We start from the raw sequence: 26,202 nt of genomic DNA on the forward strand, positions 1-26,202 counted from the left end.
CTGGGCCTACTGCTGTTGGAAATCGCACTGTGAGAATCACATCCAGGATCAGACTGGGTCAAGAGGCAGAATAATTGGTCTCATGTTGGTGAAGTTGAGTGCAATTTATGCTACAACGCCAAATTTGAGGAGATAAATTAGTCTATTAGCCACTAGTGTTGAGGTTAATTGTTGAGCAACAAAAGTAAGAAAAATACATTTACTTTGTAATACAGTAAGAGCAAAGACTTAATCATCTAACTCTTATCAGTAGTCGTACCACAAATCAATCACTAGTTCTTTATATGCCACCATCTTTTCAAAACAAGCCTTAAAAAGAAATCTATAGCTAACATCACATGCTATCCCCCTGAGGTGGTATAAAGATTGGAAAGGAAAACTTTTTATTTCGAAAGGACATGACTGTGTACTATATACTCCCAAAGATTTACAAGCAAACCATTAGAATTATTAAGGATTAATTTAATAAGGTCACTGGATGCAAAGTCAATATACAAAAATCAATTTCATTTATATATATTAACAAAAAACAATTAGAAATTAAATTTTAAATGCCATTTAGTAGCTATATGTGATGTGTGTGTATGTGTGTGTGTGTGTGTGTGTGTGTGTGTGTATCACCTAGGAATAAATCAAATAAAGAATGTGCATGACTTCTACACCAAAAACTCAAATATTGCTGTGAGATATAGTAGACACCTAACTGAATGAAGAGAAAATGTATATCATGTATTTAATTACTCGATATTGTACATAAGTCAATATTTCCCAAATTGATCTTTAAATGCATATAATCCCCCACAAATGAATAAAATAAATAAATCTATATAATCCCAATCATAGTACCAAGAGGCCTTTTCTATGGAAACTGAACTTGAAGTATTTACACAATCAGATTTCAAGTGTTACTATAAAACAACAGTAATTAAGACAGTATTATATTGGTACAAGTATAAACAATTAGACCAATAGCACAGGATATATGGTTCAGAGCTATACATTTCATACATATTTAGTCACTTATGTCAAAAGTGTCATTGTAACACAGTCCTGAAGGTGTGATCTTTGTAATAAATGGTGAAGAAGCCATTGGATACCCAAACGGAAGACATTCTGGACTCCCTTACTAATTCCAGACATAAAAATTACTTGGGGGCTGCTATCAAACTTATGAAATTCTTAAGTAAAAGTTATACCCCTAAAGTAGCCAGAAATATCTTCAATAACTGTAAAAAGCACTAACCATTAAATTTAGATACATTTGTTTATCAAAAGCTGTCATTAAGAAAATGAGTAAACAAGCAACAGTCTGAGAGAAAGTATAAATACTACATACGTCTAACAAAGAAATCATCAAAATTTATAAAGAATTTCTGTAAGTGGCCAATAAGCATATAAAAATATGCTCGGCATCACTAGTCATAAGGGAAGTATGAATTAAAATCACAATGAAAAACTACTTAGACTCAATGGGTAAAAATTAAAAAGATTGGCAGTATCAAGTGCTTGTGTGATTGTGAAGTAACCGGATCTCTTACAGATCACTAATGGGAGACTAGTTTGGCTCAACCACTTTAGAAAGCTATTCAGTAATATCCACTAAAGCAAAACTTAGGTTTTTCCTATGACTCAACAATTACACTCTTATATGGATGTCCAAGAGCTAGGCAAATTGATTCTAAATTTCAAATGAAAAACAAACATGGAATAACATAAAGAATAGCTGGGAAAACTAAAAAAGAAGAACAATAATAGGGGCGGGGAGAGGAAAAGGGCAACCAGGTATTAGAACACACTAGTAAGCCTCTACAGTAACATTTGATGCTGGCATATGAATAGACAAACTAATGGAAAAAGAATAGAAACACAGTGCCTGGACCTTGGTTTCTAATTCCATTCTCAAAAAAGAAACAGAAACAAAAACAAAACACGGGAGCAATGACTACTGGAGAAATGATTAATTCTAGAAAGTAAAATAGTGCTCAAAAAAAAAAAAAAAAACCCCACAATGATGGGACTATTGTCAAAGGGATACAAGCACCGATGGAAAAAGTTATCCGTGGCCAAAGCTGGAACAAGTGTAGCAACAACATAAAAAAAAAATAATAGTCTGGTTTATAACCCAAGCTATAAAATAAATATCCATAACTTCATATTGATATAAACAAATAATTCAGAAAGGAGAGACAAATCTACAGAATTCTGAATAACTTATGTAGATGTCCCACTCTAAAGGAAGAGGGGACTAAGTCCCCACTCCTTAAGTCTGAGCTTCATATAATAAATTTCTTCCAAAGAGTACAACATGAGAAGGGAGGAACAGAAGAGTGACTTTAGAATGAAGGAATCTGACAAACACGACCTCAGCCAGGTGATCAAGGTCAACACCAACAGTCATAACTCACTCTTACAATGTGTATCCTTGAAAAGGTGTGATGATGATGGCACTTTGCCTTTGTGGTCCTCTTTCCCAAAACTCATAACCCCAGTCTAATCATGAGGGAAACAATAGGCAAATTCTAATAAAAGGGCATCCTACAAAATGCTTGACCAATGCTCCTCACAACCATTAAAGTCTTCATACACCAGGAAATTCTGAAAAACTGCCATAGCCAAAAGGAGTCTAAAGAAACACAACTCAGTGTAATATGGTAACCTGGATGGGATCCCAGAACAGCAGAAAGATCTTAGGTAAAAACTAAGCAAGTGTGAATAAACTGTGGGCTGTAGCTAATAATAATGTGCATACAATTGTTCCATTAATTGTATCAAATGTACCACACTAACGTGATGTGCTAAACATAGGAGAAGCTGTCTGCCAGAAGAGGAAGAGGACATATAGAAAATCTGTAACATCTGTTCAATTTTTCTGTAAATCCAAAACTGTTCTGAAAATAAAGTCTATTAGTAAAAACGATGAGAAAGTTCAAAATTAATTCCAATGCCTATGGAAATTTAGTATATGCTAAAAGTGATGAACTTTTTAAATAACTGGTAGTATAACAAATGGTAACCATTTAGAGAAAAATAAAATTGGATCCATACTTCACAAGAAACACCAAAATAAGTTCTGAATGGACCAGGGAGCTACATGTAAAAATATGAAACCATATGATCACTGAAAGAAAATGTGGATAAATTCTTTTATGAATTCAGTGTGGGGAAAAGCTTTCTAATACGATTCAAAAAGTTAAAAGCAATAAAGGAAAGGATATGCAAATTTAACTACCTAAAATTTGACATAAAAACTTCCATATTGCAAACAATGAAACATCTTAAGAAAGTCAAAAGACAAATGACAAACTGGGAGAATATATTTAGAGCAGACATTACATATAAAGTATTACTCTCTCTAGAATATAAAGAGCTTAAAATGAAGACAAACACTAAAATTCTGATATAAGAATGGGCTATGGATATGAACAAACAGTCCACAGAAAAAGATACTCAAGTGGCTTTTAAACATGTGAAAGATGTTTTAACTTCACTCATGAGGATGAAAATTAAAACTACATGACATATCATTTCTTACCTATCAGATCAGCAAAAAATCAAATTCAAAAGTTTGATGGTTATTATCTAGATGAGACTGTAGTGAAATAGACAATCTCAAGCATCGCTAGTGACAGTGTAAATTACCCTGCTGTAAGAGGCATTAGAAATATCCAAAAAAAATGACATATACAAGATTTACTCTACCAATGTGGATAATGTATGAGCAACTCCATTCATCATTTTATTATTGCATAATATTTCACAAGAAAATGTTGGACAGAACCTTAATGCCATTCATAGGAGACTGGCTGAGTACACGTAAACCCACACAATGCAATACAAGGGTGCCACAGAAATACTTCCATGAGAATTTTTGTAAACTATTATGATTTCCAGAATATGCTATCAAATGACAAAAGGCAAGATTTGTCACCTTTTGTGTAAGACAGAAAGTGAAATAAAATACATATACGTACTTTTTGTTGTATTTATATATTCATATATTTACATATATATTAGTATTTTATTACAAAACAAACATGAGGAAGATAAAGCTGAAACTAATGGAATAGTTTGTGTAGGGTGTGGGTACTAACAAGGTAGAAAAGTAACAGTAGAAATGAGATTTAATAGATCTTTTTCTAAATATACTTTTGACCTTTAAGACATGTACATATTATATCAAACAAGATTTTTTAAAACCTAAAAATGAATGTAAACAGAAAAAAATGAAAACTGTATAGCAAAGAGATAGTATACTCAGAGGAAAGAAATAATTGATTTGGGTAACTTTTAAATACAGCACATTGACTATATTGTCTCAATGATACAAAAGACAAAAAGAGTTACAGAGTTACCATACACTTAACTTGGCATGCTGGCTATGATGTTTTTGGTATAAATCTGGTATTTGGTATAAAGAATTCTGAACCTATTTTGAGTGTTCTGTAGAATATAGCAAATGAGTAAATACATTACTATTTTTGGAAATCAGGGGTCTCACAATGGGAGAAGAATATGTAAATATGTAATGGGGGAGAATGAAGAAAAACCCTGTGATGTTGCATTTGAACTGAAGGTATCAGTATAAACTCATGACTATATAAATGTGTGTGTAACTATATATTTAATGACCCAGATTTTTGTTTCTTAAATATTATTTCCCATTTAAAAGAAGCAGGATTCCTAGGCTATTTCTAGATCTATTGCAGAAAAGTTCGAAGTGAGCTTGGACCACTTTGGTCCAGAGAGCAGAGAAATAGTCAAAGATTAGTGGGAACATATCAGAAAAATGAAGATGCTGTTCAAAGGATTCCCATGATCAAATCTGAAACAATTTGGACATCAAAAATAATGAAAGTGGCAGATTATAACACAGGGAATAGAAAAAAATACCTGAGTGTATAATGACATTAAAATTGATGAGGGAGGAAACTCTTCTTACGGAGGAATGCTAACCAATAAACGTAGAAGGATGATAGAAAATTACTATTTTGCAATCTTCAATGTAATAACTGATTCTAGCAATGGATTCTAAACCAGTGGGTAAAAACTGTTTGGGGAACAGGGTATATATGAGATCTCCAAGTATCACCCACATGATACTTATTACAAAGGGAAACTACCTTTACAATGGAAATATTACCTACATGATACTTATCACAAAGGGAAACTGTCTTCACAATGGAAACATCTGGTGGACATCACATTAACCAAGCAATCAAACTTAGCAGTACTACAGCTGATCATGAAGAAATAATAAGACAGGGGTGCCTCAGTGGCTCAGTCAGTTAAGCATCTGCCTTCAGCTTAGGTCATGATCCCAGAGTCCTGGGATCAAGCCCCGCATCGGGCTCGCTGATCAGCAAGGAGACTGCTTCTCCCTCTGCCTCTGCCTGCTGCTCCCCCTGCTTGTGCTCTCTCTCTCACTAGCTCTCTCTCTGTGTCAAATAAATAAATAATTTTTTTAATTTTAAAAAATAAATAATAAGACAAATTCAGATTATGGTCTGTCCTACAAAATAACGGACTTGGATTCTTAAAATATGTCAATGGTTTGAAAAACAAAGTGGGTGAGTGTTCTGGATTAAAGGATACGGAAGAGACGTAATAACCTGACACTTAATGGGTCCTGGGCTGGGAGAAAAAACTACCTATAAATGAAATTTGAGGGACAATTGGGAAAAATTGAATATAGACTCTATGTCGGATAATATTATTGAATCAAAATCAAATTTCGTAGGTGTTTGAAGATATTACAGTTATTTAAGAAAATATCTTTGTTAGGAGATGCATAAAAAATTATGGAAGATGAAGGATCATATCTGCAACTTATTTGGAAGTGTTTTAGTCAATTAGAACAAATACATAAATAAATGAATATCTATACACATATATATGTGTATATAAAGAGAGAGAAATGCAAATATAGCAAAATGTTAACAACTGGCAAATTTATGTGAAAGGTATACAGGTAATCATGGCATTGTTCTTTTGAGTTTGGGGTGGGTTTGAAAATTTTCAAATTAAAAAGTTGGAGGATATGTTAATAAAAACTTAGAGGGGTTAAGTAACTCACCAAAATTCACAAAGCTATTTGAAGAACAAAAAATAATAGCCACTTCTGACATTCTCCCCAAGGCTCTCTTCCAAAAGAGAGAAAGGCTTTTTTCCAGAAGAATGCAGGCAAACCAGAGGGGATCAGCCCTGGACTAAGATCTCTGTGTTTCAGTTTTGTTATTTAAATGACAGCATGCATTTATTTTATTTCTGTGGTATAGTATAACCTTTGTCGTTGGTGTTTATTAATTATTGTTGCTCTCCTGGGTCTCAATTATCTCTCCTATAAGCATATTTGAATAACCTACTTGAGTAATCCATTTGGGTTATCCATAATTGAATTTGAGCCTGCTTCCCAAAGGTATTATTCTTATCCATTTCATCCAGAAACTAGAAGGCTCAAACATGCTGGTGAGAGTCCTGCCAAGCTGCTCTGGAGGGAGTGAAATCCAGGGTCTTTAGATAACAGATCCCTGGTCTTACCCTCTAACTCTTAGGGCCCAGCAATACATAATGTTTACAAATTTCTTTTTAAATAAGCTCTTACCAAACTCTGTATTTAGGGGGGAAAAAAAGCCAGCCCTCTTCCAGAAAACTCTTTTACATTTGCAGGAGCAGTGTGGTTGGAATTTGTTTAAACATCAAGAAAACAGAGAAGCTCCCATTGCAATTAGTGCAAAGGCAACTCAAGGAAATAAAATCACCAGATGCTTGATTTCACTTTGTACTGCTATACTGGTATAAAAGCCACAGAGTCAAAATTGTTAATATTGTGTAGTGAAAATTTTAACTTTATTTTTAAAGCTCTTTTCCTTATTTCCCTTTTGTACTTATAATAAACTGGTAAAATTGTGGCTTTACTATTCTCACTATCTCTCAGAGACGCTGTGGTGAGCTGTCTTGCAAGAAGACATTCAATAGCCTCCTGTAGAGATGACATTGGACTCTGGTGATCTCATCCTTATGACTCTAACTGTGTAATTCTTTTTTTTTAAATTAAGTTTTTAATTTCAATTCCAGTATAGTTAACATACAGTGTTATATTAGTTTCATGTGTACCATATAGCAATTCAACAATTCTATACATCATTACTCAGTGCTCATCATCACAAGTGCACTTTTAATCCCTTTCACCTATTTCACCCATCGCCCACCCCTGATATGCTTTATTTTAAATGAATACTCTCAATAAAAGTTTTTTTTTCAACAAGAACACTTTTTATTTGAAGCATACTTCAGACAACATGGTTCTAAAAGATATATATAAAACATTCCATCCAAGAAAAATAGAATACACATTTCCTCCAAGTACACACAGAAGAATCCCCTGGTTAAATCACATAAAAAGAGACATAAAAAAATCTTACAAATTTAAGAAGACTGAAATCATACCAAGTATATTTTCTAACCATAATGGTGCAAAACTCAAAATCAACAATAAAACAAAGTATGGACTCTGAGAAACAATCTGAGGGCTTCAGAGGGGAGGGGGTGGGGGAATGGGATAGGCTGGTGATGGGTAGTAAGGAGGACACGTATTGCATGGTGCACTGGGTGTTATATGCAACTAATGAATCATCGAACTTTACATCAAAAACTAGGGATGTACTGTATGGTGACTAACATAATATAATAAAAAAAAGCTGGAAAATCTACAATAAAAAATATTAAATATTTAATATGTAAATATTAAACAACACATTATTGCACAAGCAATGGGCCAAATAAGAAATCAAAAGGCAAATCAAAATATGTCTCAAGACAAAAGAAAAAGAAAACACAATATTCCAAAACCTATGAGATGCAGCAAAAGAAGATGTTGGAGTGAAATTTATACTATAAATGCTTGTATTAACAACAACAACAAAAAAGCTCATGTAAACAACATTACACCACAAGGAACTAGAAAAAGAAGAAACTTAGCTGAAATTTAGTAGAAGAAAATAACAAAGAAAAATCGAAAATGAATAAAATAGAGACTTGAATAAACAGTAACATAAGTAATAACCAGTTTTTCCAAACAAACAAAATTGGCAATGCTTTAACTGCATTAACCAAGAAAAAAAGAGAAATAACTCAAAAACCAAAATGAGAAATGGAAGAGAAAACAATACAACAGATAACCACAGAAATACATAGTGTGATAATAGATTACTATAAACAATTATATACTAATAAATCAGATAACATAGGGGAAAAAAAAATATAATTCCAAAAACACATAAGTTACCAAGATTGAATCATGAACCTTGAATCCAAGAAATAGGATATCTTCTTAGACCAATAACAAGAATGAAAGTTAAATTAGGAATCAAAAATTTCCCAACACAGAAAAGCCCAAAACCACAGGGTTTCATTAGTGAATTCTACCAAATGTATTTTTTTAATTAATGGCAATGATTATCAAAATCTTACAAGTAATGGAATAGAGGGAACATTCTATGAGACCAGTACTATCCTGATAACAAGCAGGATAAAAATAATATAAGAACAGGGGCACCTGGGTGGCATAGTCAGTTAGGCATCCAACCCCTGGTTTCAGCTCAGGTGGTGACCTCAGTGTTGTGGGATTGAGCCCCACATTGGGCTCCACAGTCAGTGTGGAGTCTGCTTGAGATTCTCCATCTCCCTCTGCCCCTCTCACTCGTGCTCTCTGTCTCTCTCTCTAAGTAAATCTTAAAAAAAAAAAAAGTATTAGAGTAAAAAAGTCTAGTTTGTCTGATATAAGTATTGCTACTCCAACTTTCTTTTGACATCCATTTGTATGATAAATGTTTCTCCAACCCCTCACTTTCAATCTGCAGGTGTCTTCAGGTCTAAAATGAGTCTCTTGTAGGCTTTTATCCATTCTGACACCCAATGTCTTTTGATTGGAGTATTTAGTCCATTTACATTTGATGTAATTTTTTTTAAAAGATTTTATTTATTTATTTGAGAGAGAAAAAGAGAACATGAGCTGGGGGATGGGGCAGAGAAAGAGAGAGAAGCAGACTCTGTACTGAGCAGGGAGCCAGACATGGGGCTTAATTCCAGGACCCTGAGATCATGACCTGAACCAAAGGCAGATGCTTAACAGACTAAGCTACCCAGGAGCCCTGAAAGTAATTATCAATAAATAAATATTTATTGCTATTTTATTACTTGTTTTATCATTGTTTCTGGAGATTTTCTCTGATCCTTTCTTATCGTTGTCACAGTGGTCTTTCATTTCCACTCAAATTATAGGAAACAAACTGAGGGTTTTTGGAGGGCAGATGGATGGGGGAATGGGGTAACTGGATGATGTGCATTAAAGAGGGCATTTAAAGTAATGAGCACTGAGTGTTGTATGCAACTGATGAATCACTGAATTCTACCTCTGAAACTAATAATACAGTATATGTTAATTAAACTGGATTTAGTTTTTTTTTTTTTAAATCAGAGAGTCCCCTTCAATATTTCCTCCTGGGCTGGTTTAGTGGTCATGAACTCCTTTAGTTTTTGTTTGGGAAACTCTCCTTCTATTCTGAATGACAGCCTCACTGGATAGAGGATTCTTGGTTGCAGATTTTTCCTATTCAGCATTTTGAATATAGCATACCACTCCTTCTGGCTTGCCAAGTTTCTGTTGAGATCTGCAGCCTGCCTATGGGTTTTCCTTATAAGTTAAGGACTTCTTTTGTCTTGCTGTTTTTAAGATTTTTCCTTTACCACCATATTTTGCCAATTTAATAACAACATGTCTTGGTGTTGGTCTGCTTTTGTTGATTTTGATGGGAGTTCCCTGTGCCTCCTGGATCTGGATGTCTGTTTTCTCCCCCAGATTAGGGAAGTTTTCTGCTATTATTTCTTTAAATAAATTTTCTGTCCCCCTTTCTCTCTCTTATTCTTCTAAGACTATTTTAATGATCCCTTAAGTATACCACTTGATATTTTTTATAAGAAAATGAAAATACTCTTGTACCCACCACACAAACCAAGAAATTGAACATCTTCAACATCACAGAAAATTCCCTCATGCCTTCCTCCAGCCAGTAAACCTCAGCCTCTACAATATAGAAAAGTTTGCATTTTGTTTGACCTGGTTTTGAACTTTTTATAAAAGAAATCATGATATGTGTATGCCCTCTTTTGCATCCAGTGTAATTCTCCCAATATTTCATCTGGAAGATTTATCTGTGTTATTGCATGTGGTTGTAATACATTCTTTTTATTTACTCTATAATATTCCATTGTGTGAATTTACTGCAATTTATTTATGGATAATTTGGCTTTTCTCCAGTTTTCAGTATTACAAATAATGTGTCTATTAAGTTCTTATACATAACTTTGAAAAACATATGTGCTCCTTTCTGTGGATTATATGCTTAGATGTGCAATTTCTGAGTCACCAGATCTATGTGTATTTAGCTTTAGCAGATACTGCCAGTGTTCTAAAATAACTGAGCCACTCCAGCAATTTATAAGAGTTCTATTGGCTCCATTGTGAGTATTTTGAGTGTTTTTTGTTGTAATGGAGGTGTGAGGTATCCTATTGTCATTTTATGTTGCATTTCCCTGATGCAAAGGGATATTGAATACATTTTCAAGAGTTTATTGGCCATTTGGATATTATAATTTGTCAAATGGCTGTTCCAAGATGTTATGTATTTTTTAGCTGGGGTTTTTGTCTTTTACTTATTGATTTGTAAGAGTTCCTGATACAAATCCTTTATTGGATATACATAATCATAAATATCCCAGGCTGTGGCTTCTTTTTTTATTCATAAAGTTGTCTTTGGTAAGCTGAAGTTCTTAATTTTAGCGAAATCCAATTTATCAATCATTTTCTTTACTGTTACAGCTTTTTGTGTCCTCTGAGAAATGTTTGTCCTAAGGATATGAAGATTTTTTTTTGTTATCTTCTAGAATCCTTATTATTTTTATCTTTTACATGATCTATGATCCATCTAGAATTGATTATTGTATGTGAGCCAAAGTAGTGGAATAGTGCCAAAATCTATCTTTTTCATCATGGATATCCAAACAACTCTGCACCATTTACCAGAAAATTGTCATTTTCCACTGCAATGCAATACACATTTGTGACATCTCAAGTGACCATTTACATGTGGGTCTGTTTCTGGACTATGCATTCTGTTTCATTTGTTTCTTTGTCATTGAACCAAACACACACTTGTAATTTCTTTTATTTATAATAAATCTTGATATCTAGTTATCTTTCTACAATATTCTTCTTTAATACTTGATTAGCTATGTGTGGTCTTTTGTAGATTCAGCTAATAAGCTCTCACAAAACAGCCTGCTGAAATTTGACTGGGGTTGCATTGAATCTATAAATCAAGTTGAAACAAGTGATAAGGTAACAGTTATCAGGTCTTCCAATTCATAATCATGATATATGTATTCATTTATTTCAGATTTTTAAAATTTCTCCCAGTAATCTGTTATAGTTTTCTCATAAAGTTATAACCTTTGTTGCATTTATTTTTACTTAACAAAATTTTTGATGTTATTGAAAATTGTACACTTAAAAATTCCATTTTTGAAGTAGTTGTTACTAGAATATAGAAATATACTTGATTTTTATATCAATAAATTGAGTTATTAATTTTAGTAGCCAATCTGAATATTACTTTGTATGTCATGTGTGCACAAATATGACATAGGTAAATATTATTATTTCTCATGTCTGTTCTTTGTTCTTTTTACCTTTCTTTCTTTCTTTGGATTAATCAATAATTTTTATTATTTGGTTTTTCTCTTATTAACTTCTTAAGTATAATTTTTTTATTATTCTTGTAGTGGTTGCCCCAGAAATTACAACACATTTACTGACCTAATTAATGTCTACCTTTAACTGATAATTTTAGCACTTTCTTAGAGAAAATGCTTAAAGCATTTTAATTCTATTTAACTTCCTCCTACGTTTTGTCCTATTGTTATCATTTATTTTAATTCTACATATGTTAAATGCACATTATTATAAGAAATAAATGGGGTGCCTGGGTGGCTCGGTTGGTTAATCAACTGACTCTTGGTTTTGGCTCAGGTCATGATCTCATGAGCCATGAGATCAAACCCCAGGTTGGGCTCTGCATTCAGTGGGGAGTCTGCTTGAAGTTTCTCTCCCTCTGCCCATCCTCCCACTGGTGTATGCTCACGCACTCTCTAAAATAAATAAATAAATATTTTTTTAAAAAGAAAGAATTTAAAGTTAGTCAAAAAATTCCCCTTTATGTGTTTTTCATCGCATCCTACACTTCTGCATTTCCATTTTGCATCCTTTTCCTTCTGCCTGAGGGGAAAAAGAATTTGTAGGCTTACTGACTGCAGATTATCTCAGCTTTTATGTCTGCAAATGTCTGTTTGGGTTTTTTTGCCTTCGTTGTTAAAGGCTAATTTCCCTGTGAATAGAATTCAAGTCTTTCCATTATTTTTTTTCAGCAAAATGTCTTTCCACTGTTTTTAACTTTCACCATTCCCATGGTTATTTCTTAAAAGATAATGTATGTTTACCTAAAAATATTTTTTAAATGACCCCTTTGTCTTTGGTTTTCAGCAAGTATACTACAATGTGACTGAGTGTAGTTCTCTGTATATGTAGCTTAAATAGTGTCATAAGGCTTCTTGAATCTATGACTTGGTATCATTTATTTCGGCGGAACATTGGTGTTTAAAATTTCTTCACATATTGCCCCTGTCCTATTTTCTTAGTCATCTTCTAATTACATGTAGATATTTTTATCATGTCCCTGTTTTTTACTCTCTTTTCTGTGTTGTCCATCTTTTTTTCCTGATTTGCTTCTATCTGGGTAATTTTTAATACCCTATCTTTCAGGACTCTGATTTTCCCTTCTGCCGTATTCTAATCTATGATTGAACCAATCCACTCAATTCCTAAATGGAATGATCTTTTAAGTTCTAAGAAAAACATAATAATTTCTTCTTATCTGATGAAAATTTCTATCATTTCATATATTCTCTTAAATATATTAATTCTAATGATTTTAAAGTCTATGTTTCATAATTTCAAAATCTTAAACAAACATAGCTTCTTTGGTTATCTTTTTTATTCTCTTGGTTTTCCTGGCATGCTTGGACATCTTTCATTGAATGCCAGACATTGTGAGTGAAAAATTGTAAAGAGTTTGGATCATTTTATATTTTTCCAGAGAAGATTTTATTTGTTTTTAGGAGGCAGAAAGAATATAGCAGATCACCTTCACCCAGTCTAGAATGGTCCCTTGCTTCTAGGGCATAGCTCTTTAGGGGTACAAAATTAAAACCAGGGGTATTGGGGCACTTGGGTGGTTTAATCAGTTAAGCATCTGACTCAGTTTTGGCTCAGGTCATGATCTCAGGATTGTGAGATCAAGCCCATATCGCAGAGTCTGCTTGTCCCTCTCCCTCTGCTTTCTCTCTCTCTCTCTCTTGCTTGCTCTCTCTTTGTCTCTTTATAAAAATAAATAAATAAATAAATAAATAAATAAATAAATAAATAAATAAAATCTTTTAAAAAATAAAATAAAACCAGGGGTATTTATCAGGAGTTTTTTTCTGTGATGAGCCCTAAACTGTTCTTTTTGTTTCTCTGGTACATTGAAGTGGTCAAAATCTCTGATTAGCTTTTTAAGTCTTAATAGCTACTTTCTCCCTGGCTTCCTAGTACCCTCTCCCTATGTGTTTCAGTTTTAAGTTAGCAAGTGCCTCATTGAAATGGCTGGCAAAATCTTCACCTCACTATTCTGCAGCTGCCTTCCTTCAGGTATCCTGGCCTTCTAGTGATGGTTGTCTTGGTGGTCTTAAATTCTGATCTTTGTCTTCCTAGTCCAATGAGACTGTCATGAAATCTAGGCTATTGCTTTCTCTTCATCCTCCATGCTCTGTATCTTGATTTGACAAATGACCAGAGAAGGAAAAGTTGCACAGGTTTGAGTCAGCTCAATGAGCTTCCTTTCTTTCCCAGATTTTAGCTACTTAAGTCCTGGCTGCCTTTATTGACATCTTAACTTTCAAAGAGTTGCTTTTTGTATTTTATTCAGATCTTTGAGATTTTTTTTTTTCATCTGGATGGTTTGTGTGATACTGGCTAGATCAGCATAAAGCCATGTGTGGTTATTTTTTCATCTTAAAAGCAAGTTACAAAGTAAAGAAGTTATAAAGTGATCCAACCGAAGTCTTATTACTAGTAATGGATGGAAAGCCAAATCTAATCTACATGTTTCTATTATCCCAGAAATTAATGCCTGTTTTAAATTTTTCTGCATACCTCTAACTAGAAAACTGTGCTAATATTTACTGCAGGAAATTTTGTTCCCTTGCTACATCACAGAATAACCTTAAGGACAAATCAAATATCTTAACTAAAGTTATGGCTACTTGCAGAGTAACATCTTTGGCAAACCATTAAACATCAATCCTTCAAAGTCTTGAGAGAAAGAAAGCATTATGCCTGATCTTTAAATAAAAACAAATAAATGAAATAGTGACTGTTGATTCATCAGCATGATAAAAAGCACTCATAAAATGAAGCATAGAGATTTCTCATCACATTATATAAAACATATCATATCTTACAATTATATCTTATTTGAGAAATATTTTAAATATTGAGATTTTCTTACAAAATTTGGTAGTTTTTTTAAACATACAACAAGTAACTCAGTAATTACACCAGCTAAAAGGTTTGCTTTTCCCTAACTTTCATGAACATACCTGCAATATAATTATAACTCTGTTGGGTCCTCAGAACTCATTGAGCAATTGGGGCTTCACCCTACTGGTCTAGCACAAGTTCTCTCCAATCCCAGAAGTCTTCCAGTGTCCCATTTCTAAACTCACTTCTTTCCCTCTTACACAACTTATTATTTAAGTGATCCATCATCTATTATTCCAGGGAACTAGCCTTCCTGAAAGTCATCATGAGAAACCATACAGTCCGGCAGTTAACAGATCAACGTGTGTGTGAATCCTGACTCTGCCCCTTTCTAGATGTATGAATGTGGGTAAATTACATTACAGTTATGAGTCTCGGCTTCCTAACCTGTAAAATGGAAATAATATCTATCACACAGAGTGAAATGGAGCAAGAAACGGAGTTAATGTACATAAAGCAACCAGTATAGAATGAGGCTTGTAATTAACAAATGATAATTATTTCATTTTGGGTTTTTAATAAAAATATTTAGACACAAATTAATAATAAGTATGGTTTCTACCAAATGAAGAGGTGGACTGTTCTTTAATAATTAAAGTATTTTGTGCTATAACTCCAAAATGTGGCCAAACTGCAATAAATATCATCATTTTGCTATACTCCTCAAAAAACTTTTAAGTTATATTGAAAGAAGAGATTTGATAACACTTGGTAACATTAACAATGTGATAAATTAATAAGATATTTGTTTTTCTATCATCTACATATCTCAGTAGATAGTAGCTTGAATGCTTCAGTGATGGTGCTCCCCAAGTGTCAGACCCCCTAGAGATACTCATTAAAATGCAAATCTTTGGGCCGCTCCTGAGAAGAGTTAAATCTGAATCTTTGGGGAAGAGGACTAGGCATCTTCATGTCCACAAGCTCTCCAGGAAACATTTTTATGTATTATGGTTTGAGAACAACTGCTTTATTGTTAAGTAAGAAATAAACCTTGCAGTCCTTACTTCCTTATGCTTACATCACCCCAACCAGAGATATTGTGATAAAGTATGTGTATTCAGGCATCAGTTACTGGAAAGAATCCAGGTAGGAAAAGCACACGTATAAAGTTATAACCTCAACCCTGAATTAGAAGAACTGTCTTGGGGGCGCCTGGGTGGCACAGCGGTTAAGCGTCTGCCTTTGGCTCAGGGCGTGATCCCGACGTTATGGGATCGAGCCCCACATCAGGCTCTTCCGCTATGAGCCTGCTTCTTCCTCTCCCACTCCCCCTGCTTGTGTTCCCTCTCTCGCTGGCTGTCTCTATCTCCGTCGAATAAATAAATAAAATCTTAAAAAAAAAAAATCAAAAAAAAATCAAAAAAAAAAAGGAGAACTGTCTTGGCTATAATATGGTGATAAATTCAGCTAGGTTGAAAATATTAACTCGATTATGAAAATATTATGCCAATAAGATTAATGTACCCAAATAGTTCCAACAATACTGAATATACTTAACTTCCAGTGATTTTTACCCTATGGATTAATCTAAAGCAGCATAAATAATTTTAAATTTTGAGCAAAGTTAGTACCTGTAAGCCCCTGTCATCATCTCTCATAGCATTCTACTCTCTTCCATTATGCAGTTGCCATATTTTTATTACACATGTTTTACAGTTTTTACAGTTGGGTCTTTGTTTACTGATCATCTGCAAGGTCAGAGTATCTGCTATACCACAGTGGTCCCCTGTGTATTTTGGTCTGGACCCAAAGCCAGCAAACTGCTAAGCAGACCACAGATAGTAAATATCTGTTGAATGAATAAAATGAATGTTTTACACATTGAAATTTTTTATTAGAGCTTAACCATAAAGTTGTGACTTTTCCTCTAAATACACGATTTTAAAGATATTTGTGGTATTACAAATAAGGAGATCCAGTGGCGTGTTGGTGAAAGCATGGACTTCTTAGTCAAAAGACCATGAATTTTAATTCCATGCCTATTGCTTTGGCTATGGGACCCATAGACAAATTATTTAACTATTATTTCTCTCAGTTTCTTCATCCCTGAAGCTTTTCTAAACTAATAAAGTATAAAGGACAATTAGATAAGTAGAAATATCTCTCAGATTCAGAAGGTAGCAAAAATATAGGCAGTGGAAAGAAGCAGAGAATTTCTGGTTACAAGAGCACTAGCAAGTTTTCACTCCCATATTAGCTGTTCTTTCCTCTCAAAATGACTTTTCATGACAAACTGCAATCCAACTAGATTGTAATTTTAGAAACCTCACAGATAAGCGATAAGTACTCACAGAGTGTTCAAATTCTTGAGTTTCTTGAAGGCACTCCCAGGAATTTCTTGTATTCTGTTAAACCTCAAGTCTCTGGGAACATAAAAAAGAAGAAGCAAGATTATAATATGTGGATTCCAGTGGTGTTATTATTTCCAGAAACTTGAAAACTAATTCTCCTTTTATAACCAAATTATGGCACTAAAGGACTAAACATAAGACAGAATTAGGTACATTATGTGCAGTCATTATGTAAGTACATTTTTTATAGCAGATTATACATATCAGGTGCTATATGCTAGTCCAAAAGTGCCAGACAAGTGCAGCTGGCTACAGAGCTCTTCATGGTGTTAAAGGCATTTAACAAAGTGTTAAAGACCATTTTCTTTAGGTTGTATTTGTATGGTACTAAAAAATTCTATATACGGCAACATGCCAATTGAGCATAATTAATTTGGATGATATTGATAGATCAGATGTCACTTATCAACTCAACATAACACCATTACTTGGGTTTAGGCAAAATTATTATTAATTAATTAATTTTTCTTCATAGTACAGAAATATAACAGCCTTCTAAGGAAGTATTAAAACAAGTCAACAAAACAATAAGTGTAAGAGAGACAAACAACATTCTCTTTCATCAATTAATACATTACTTTATTCAGCATGTAAATTATTGAGCACCAACTACATGCAATATATTGTGTTCAGTAATAGGGACACAAAGATGAGCAATATATGGTCCCTGATACTGAGCAGGCACAGTTGAGTTGAGGATTACAAACAAATAATTACACACTAGTATATAAAGTATTAGTGGTACAACAGAGCAATAAACAAAATGTTCTGCACAGGTAACCAACTTAGGTTTTGGTCTGCCTAGACCCTCTCTATCAGTGAAAGAAGAACCCACTCCACTGCCTATGATTTTGATAGAAATGTCAATCATGCACCCTTCAAGAGGGTGACTAAGTCCAGACAACTGTCTCCTTGGACACACTGTTTCTTCCGTGGGGAGCATATGACTCAAGCAAAGCATATTGGGGGCATTCATGAGTGTTGCATAGCTATGAATAAAATAGTGTTATGTTCCTTGTCTGGAATAAGAGATTATGAAAAATGAGTATCTAGGGCTATTATTGTCCAGAGTAGAGAATAAAGCCAAGCAGAGACAAACAGGGCCAAAATATGGGAGAAGAAAACAAAGCCCTGTATCCAGCTGTGCCTGAGACCAAATTTACCTCCTGACTTTTCAGTTATCTAGGCAATAAACTGTCATTTTGATAAGTTTATTTGAGCTGAGTTTATATCACTAATATAAGGAGCACAGGAAAAAGATGAAATAATTAGTTTGGAAATATGAGACCCAAGGGAAATGATATTGGAAAATTTTTACAAAGCATTAGCGTGTCAGGAAAACAAACAAACACAAAAGCAAAAACAAAAAACAAAATATCTATTTCCCCCCAATTAATTTCTCAAAATAAAATTTTTCACCACCGTTAAGAAGTAGTTTATTTTAGAATAATTGATTCAAAAATCTTTATAAGATTACCTTAAAATTCTATCATTTTATGTTTCTTTTGACTTTGGAAGAATATGTACAATTTTATAGGAGCTTTTTCAATTAAATTTATTCAATTAAATCTTGATATCAAGAAATAAAAAGGATGCATGAAATTTTTTTAAAAGGTATTCAATTAAAATAACTCATTGTGAATACATGTCTTTGTAAGATAGAATGCACTGCTTAAACATCATACATTGTTACTCGATGTGTCTGTACTATATTTTTAAAAGAAACTTTAGAAATGATGTGAAATTCTCACTATAAACATATAAGAGATAAAGTTATATAAATCCAAATACCCTAGATCCTTGGTTTCCCTTCAACACAGAAGCTTTAAATTACAGAAAGGACTCTCCTCTCACATCAAACCATAAATTCTAATAGTCCTCCCAAATTGAGCTTCCAACAATACAAGAAGGGAGTAAACACAAAAGGATAAATCACATTCCTTTTTTTAGGCTTTGAAATTTTAAAAATTCAGAAAGGTACAAATAAGAAAATAATACTCTTTATTGTCCATATCCAGAATTAACAACTGCTTTCACTTGATATAGTTGCTTCTATTCATAGTTCCACACATTTTTATTTTGATTATACAAATCACATGTAAAAATATATTACAGGTAAATAAAAGTTTCTTTTAACCACTATCTTAATTTTAGCTATGTCTCCCTCTTCTCACATATAACCTCCTCTCCTGAGTGTGATGCCTCTTTTCAGACACATACATATACATAGGGATGTGAATAAATATAAGTGAAATGTATACATTAAAAATATGAAAATACACATAATATAGATAAATATAAAATATTTAGTGTTTTTAAATTTATAGAAATGGCATTAAACTTCCTATAGTTTTTAGAACTTCTCTTTTTCCCTCTCTACTGCATCTCTTCTGGGTGATTCCTTGACACATAAAGATCTCGATATTTATCCCCAACTCTTCTATAATATTCCACCATGCAGACAGGCCACAGTTCGTTTATATATTCCCTTTATTGACAGCCATTTGACTGTTATCGATTTTTTGCAACATTTACAAATAACATTTCAATAAACAAACACACATGTCTCCTTGTGCACATGAAGAAATGTTTCTCTGGAACATATTTAGAATTAGAATTGCTAGATCAGGGGCGCTTGGGTGGCACAGCGGTTAAGCGTCTGCCTTCGGCTCAGGGCGTGATCCTAGCATTATGGGATCGAGCCCCACATCAGGCTCCTCTGCTATGAGCCTGCTTCTTCCTCTCCCACTCCCCCTGCTTGTGTTCCCTCTCTCGCTGGCTGTCTCTATCTCTGTCAAATAAAAAAAATTAAAAAAAAAAGAATTGCTAGATCATAGTGTATGCACAGCTTCAGTTTTACAAAATGATGCCAATTCCAAATTTATTTTCGTTAGATACTACAGCAGTAATATATATAACTAAGAATAATGTGAAGAGATTCTTGAACTAATCACCAAATTGCAAATTTAAACTTTTCACTGGATTGATTTAAGAGTCAAGGTGCTAAGTGTGTTGGTTATCAAAATTCCCTCCTGTCTTCACTAGTGAGCAAAACTAAGGTGTCCTGCCCAAGAATAGTGTGGCAAAGTGTCTACAGTCCCAGGGGTTATTCAGGGGACTGTGAGATACATGACCCATGGTTCTCACAGCTCAGGAAGCCACAGGGTACTTCTCCCAGAGAAGCAAAGCACACTTAGAGACCCAAAGATTATTTCCCTATTGACTTAAACTCCCATAAGGCATATTCAAATGCACCGAAGTCAGCATGTTAACATTCGTCTTCTTTGCTAATATATTCTACCACATAAACTTCTGTAGTTAGGTACCTTATAAACTAAAACTCTAAGGATTGACTTCCCTTCCTAATTTGAATTGCTGCATTTTAAGATTGCATATGGGGCATTATACAATGCATTGCTGAAGGTAGTATTTACCATACCTTTCTATGAAATTACACTAAAAGATCGTCTGAATTCAAATAACCACAAAATTTGGATCTTACTGCCTTCTGCGTAAATAAGTTTATCCAAAAATATAATTTATTTTCCCATATTGCCTCTATTATGTTCAAGATGGATCACTAAAATTTTACCCACACAAAATTTGTCATTTATATAAAACTTCCCTTAACATAATTTGTAGCATTGTATTTTCACTCTGCATAGAGTGAAAATTGAATTTTTATATATCCTGCACAAGTCATCCCTTTATGATATATGTAATATTGATAAAATAATATTCATAAAAATAATAATTATTATTTAGCACAATTTTCATCCCATTCATTGTTCCCTAGAATTCAATTTAGAAGCAACTTTAGGAAATGCACCAAGATGAAAACTGAGCACATGGTGCTTACTGGCAGTAGTTAAACATGAGTTTGTCCGTCTATTTGTCTCTATGGCCTGCCTGCCCCCAGCTCAAGCTGCTAAAGCTGAAGAAGAAATGTTTAATGATTTTTATGGTGAGAAATTTGGAATTGATGTTTTTAACCAATAAAAGATGCGTTTTAGTTCAAATTCAATCCAGAAGATTCTCTTTCTAAAAAGAGTTTTAAATGATTCTCCCATTGGACACAGGGAAGAGAACAAGCATGGACAGACAGCAACGTGAACTAGCCTGAAATAAATTCGCATAGCTCAAGATCATGTTATTTAGTTCCGCCAGGAAACAGGGCACACCACGCCCACATCACCACTCATTACACAACCTCTGGGTGGGTTAGATGGAGTTATACTATGTCTGTGTGGAAAAGTCCAGAGAAAGACCTTACAGAGCGAGAGAGAGGCTAGACCTTGCCCAGAGGTCTGAGGTTCCCAGTATATTTTATGAATGCCAAACATTGGGCATATTTTTTAAAAACATTAAACAAGTGGGTATCTAAACATGAAAAATAAAATTGTAATTGTCCACAGATGGTAATCCAGTTTAAGTTGTAAGATGAATGCAATGCTCTTGAAAAACACTATCAGCCTGCCCTGGGACTGAAAGCATAGGTCATTAAGAGATAAAATCAAAGTCTAAATTTGAGTTCTTGAAGGTGAGACCCAGGCTACGCAGATGTCTGGCTCACTGTGGTGTGGGTCGTCCTAATAGCGCCCTAGTTGGAGATGGTCTTCAGGTTTATCGTGAGTAGACACCTGAGCTAAGGGGGCCCATTCCTAGCCATTTTAGCTAAGAATCTGGCACTGAGAGAGCAAAGCAAATAAGGGAAACTCTCAGAGAGCACCAACTTAACGGGCTGATTTCTGTCTGAGGGTGCTACTTGTTTTCTCACAAGCGAGATATATTCATTCTGGCAGAAAGCCTATCTTCATGAAAAAAAGATCAAGCAGATCTGTACTTGAGCCAAAAGCATTCAACTAAGTCACTGTAAAGTCAAAAGCATAAAACTGCAGAAACAATGTAAGCAGGTTCTAGTCTCCCCTTGCTTTCAGGAAGGGTGGGAGGGAGTGAGATGACTCCTGATAGCCCAGCCATCATCATCTCTTCTGTCTGTCTCTTGTGTCAAAGCCATGTGCATACTCTGCTCCCTGCAGCCAGGTTTTCTGTTATTCTGATCCTAACTCATAGAGCTATCCTGGCTTCCATCTCCTTTCTCAGCTGCTGTCCCATGTGCCATCCCCTCATCCGTGGTGTCTAGACTGCCCAGACCTTGGAATCAGGGGAAGAATGTAAGAGATCTCTCCTGTTGCCCTAAAACATCTTCTTTACCTTTCCATCTTACAGTCCTTTCAGGGTAGGAATTGGAAAAACATTTTCCGGGCCTGAGGAAGAGAAGTTGGAGGACACCTGATTTCCAATCATCTTCTTTGATTTTCTCTGTTCACTTTCTGTCTGCCAAGTGTCAAGCAGCCAGAGCTTGAGTCTATCATCCATTGCTGTTTGTTGGGCCTGATGTTAACCTGTTATGAAGGGTAATTTATTTGTCAACTTGACTAAGCCATGGTACCCTGATTTTGGTCAAACACCAGTCTAGATGTTGCTGTGAAGGTATGTAATTTTTTGTGATTTACACCAAAATCAGTAGACTTTGAATAAAGTAGATACCCTCCATAATGTGGGTGGACCTCATCCGATCACTTAAAATCCTTAAGAGAAAAAGATGCGCTGAGAAGGGGGGAATTCTGCCTCCAGACAGCCTTCACCGTCAAGCTGCGAATCAACTTTTCCCTGGGTCCCCAGCCTGCCAGTTTCCTCTTCAAAATTCAGACTTGCTAGCCTCCACAAGAGCATGAGCCAATTCTTTAAAATGAATCCTTCTCTCTTTTCTCTTGCTCTGTCTTGGAAAAATCCCATTTATCTCTTCATTCTATTGGTTTTGTTTCTCTAGAAAATCCTAACATACCCAATATGACCCTCCTGGCTGAAGTGGAAATGGTGGTGTCCATTCACTCCTTCACTCAGAGTAGCTTTTCTGAAGACATGGCCCACACTTGGCCAAGTGTCATCCCTTTTAAGGGAGACGCAGGTAGTTTCAATGAATCAAACAGGCCATAGGTAAGAAAGGATTGAACACCTGGCCAGAGAGGCTCAACGAAGCTTTCCAAACCTGTATGGAATATGCGCAGTCACTGAAGGGCCTCCCAAGGTCAGGTCTTCATCTCAGAATTCTCTGAGGAGGGTGGCTCTGAGGGATCTCCATTCCTGACAAGGTGCTGCTGCAGTGTTCAAGTGAAAATCATCACTAGCTATACTGAGACCACCAAGTGAGGAACACAAGAAAAGAAGGGCAGGTCTCATGTGAACATTGCCTTGGGTTGGTGCTGGGTAGATAGTACTGGCATTTTTCCTTTTTTCCCCCCACATGTTTGATACTTATCTACATATCTTTAATAATGGCTAAAGTGTCTATACATAAATCACAACACTATAAAGACTTCAAAGATGTTAGAACAACCTTATAATAGTTTCTCAATCTAGCTTCTTCATTTTGCTCTTCAATGAAATTTCCAGCCCAGCTCCATGCTATTTTTCAGAAATGGATTATAATCACCTCTCAAACTATGAATTAAACCAAACTGGACTGAAGCTCTTTCCACTGCACTTGTTCACAAAATCCCTGGGATGAGGAAACCAATTAAACAATGAGTCTTAAAGCACTGGGAGCCAGCAGGTGCTCATAGAAAGTTAAAATTGGAAGGTAACAGGGGAAAACACACACACACACACACACACACACACAAGCAAGAGTTAGGTTGTACTTTTCTCTAATACCCCAGTTTCTTACAAGAAACAAGTAGTACTATTATAATCTTGAAGAACTTGAACTTTTAAAAAGAAGTTGTCTTATAGACTAATTAGTCCAACGTCTGTCTCTATGTGTAAGACAGGAAGGAAAAGTAAAGGGGAGAGGAGAGAAGTGGAATACAAGTACATATTCATCCTGGCTAAATCTTAACACTACCTCTTCAAGGCAGGTATTAATATATTGATTTCAGAGCTGGAACATTTCATTCAAAACATTTCATTCACCTCAAAGCAAAGCAAGTGACCATGGGGAATGGCTCCCAAGTGTGCTTACAAAGCAGGCACTGTCTACAGACTCCCACCTTACCTTAAACTCCTGCTGAGGAAAATAGGCCCAGGACAATGGAAGGGTACATTCATCATCTGTCAGCCACTGAGGACCAGAGGCTGTATCAGAAAACACTGATTTTCATTTTAGTATAATTTCCACCTCATTATCCTAAACCAAATTCCCACTTCCCTCAGACAGGGCAGTTAGCATTCCATTTAAATCCTTTGTCTTTCAGAGGTTATGTGGCTGGAATTAACAAACACCTCTATGTGCACAAATGAGCTAACAGTGATAATGTCAATGGAAGGTGTGAACCAGTCCAAGGTAAGTCAGTATGAACGCGGGTGTCCAGCTGCACTACTCAGGTCATTAAAAGCACCCAAATGTAAAAGAAAGCATTATAATTTTGAAGCATGGTGTTCCTGTCTGTGGAAACCTAAAGAGAACAGACAACCTGACAAAAACAGTTCCAGACTTTTTTCTTTCTTTATGTACCTGGTCCTTCCAGCAGATGTCACTAAAGGGCAGTCCTCTCTTCTAGGTCAAAGAAATGATTTCGAGGAATATGAGGTGGTTTAATATGTCCTAAATGTCACGGTGCCAGAAGGACTAGACTACAGGCTGAATAGTGTTCGCTGAATCCCATTCATTTGCATGTGAAAATAGCAGCCAGCAGCAAAGCTTCACTTTGAGGGCATAATATACCACATTGCATAAAGTCATGTCTTTTGGGGAATTAGAAACTGTGAGTGAATTTTCACACAAAACTCAAGTGTAACCTCTTGAATGTAAAGACATTGCTAACTGTGATTTAGGTGAAAACATATTTCAAAATAATAAGATTTAACTTTTCAAATTAATTACTTAACATAATTCACACTGTTAGGATCATTATGATACTATGCAACAATTTTAACTGTTTCTGTCTCCACTTTTCATGTTAAGCGTGGCTTGTTCGAATGCCCTGTGCTTGGGAGAGTGGCCAAAACTATTGGATCCTGCTAGACAAGTATGCCACATGAGCCAATAAACACAGTCTGAAAGAACAGTACAGAATCCCTGAGATCAGACTTGGTTATATTTTTATCCTGGATTACGTTTATCTTGTTTGTCCTTCCTGTTTCCTACTATTGGGTTGCTACTTTGTTCTGGGGGAGTCAGAAAGATCTCCCCTGACCTGGTTCTTCAACATGTATTTGATGACCAAGGACTTGTCAGGGGTGAGATTCACTTCTAGGGCGCCCTGTGCCACAGGATAAAGCTGATCTTATTTACATGTCACATATCTAGCTCCATACCTCCGTGCCTGTCCCCAGGCACACTGGAGTGAAATAAGCCAAGCTTTTTAATCACATATTGGTCACACTGTTATATAAGTCTACATATATGCACATGCTGTTCCTTTATCTGGAATGTCCTTCCCTTTGTTCTCTATCACATATTCAAGTACCCTCCAAGACAACATGTAAGTATCACTTCTATGATGAAGTTGAAGGCACCGCCTTTGGAGCAGCCTCACAGTTGGTCAGAAGGAAGCTCAGCCAGTGATCGCAGCTCTGTCAGCTGCACTATCTACTTGGGTGTCTGCCCCTCTCTGTCAATGCCTAGACTGTCTTCCACAATGCAATGCTGGCATGAGCCTCCAAATCCATCCTTTATTTCCTCAGGGAAACATTCCTTGACAACTTCTCTCTGGGGTCCTATGTTCTCCTTCAAGGCCTTTGCAATGGGAGGGAGTTTAGTGTTGTGGTTAAGAGTGCAGGTTTCAGAACCAAAGAAGCACACTGAATTTGGTCTTGGCCACTCTCTAGCCATGTGACTTTGGACAAGCCCATACTTTCTCTGGGGTCCCTCATCATAAAATGTGGACAATGATACTCAGCCCATTGTACTAAATATCATAATTCACACAAATCATTAGAATAGTGCCTAGCATGTGGTAAATGCCAGCAGTTGTAACATTACCATCACCAATATAAATTCTGTTATTATAACATTTTAAATGCAACATTGTAATTTTCTAATTATAGTGTCTGTGCTTCCCACCCAACACAGCTAAATTGGGAGCTCCTTCAGAGCAGGGAATATGTCTAAGTCTTCCTTGTATACATAGCGCAAAGTTTTCGTCCCGAGCA

At 35.2% G+C, this 26,202-nt stretch overlaps 1 protein-coding gene across 1 annotated transcript in view; it reads right to left on the minus strand.

Annotated features, from left to right (window-relative positions):
• PXDNL (peroxidasin like) overlaps positions 1–26,202 on the minus strand; it is a 450,345-nt gene that overhangs the window by 263,156 nt on the left and 160,987 nt on the right. Inside the window, exon 2 of the mRNA XM_040625808.1 lies at positions 16,987–17,058. Within this exon, the coding sequence (XP_040481742.1) occupies positions 16,987–17,058 (72 nt within the window). The remainder of the gene's footprint in view (positions 1–16,986; positions 17,059–26,202) is intronic.

Source organism: Ursus maritimus, unplaced genomic scaffold (genome assembly GCF_017311325.1).
Source record: "Ursus maritimus isolate PB19 unplaced genomic scaffold, ASM1731132v1 scaffold_9, whole genome shotgun sequence".
In the NCBI taxonomy this organism is placed as follows: domain Eukaryota; kingdom Metazoa; phylum Chordata; class Mammalia; order Carnivora; family Ursidae; genus Ursus; species Ursus maritimus.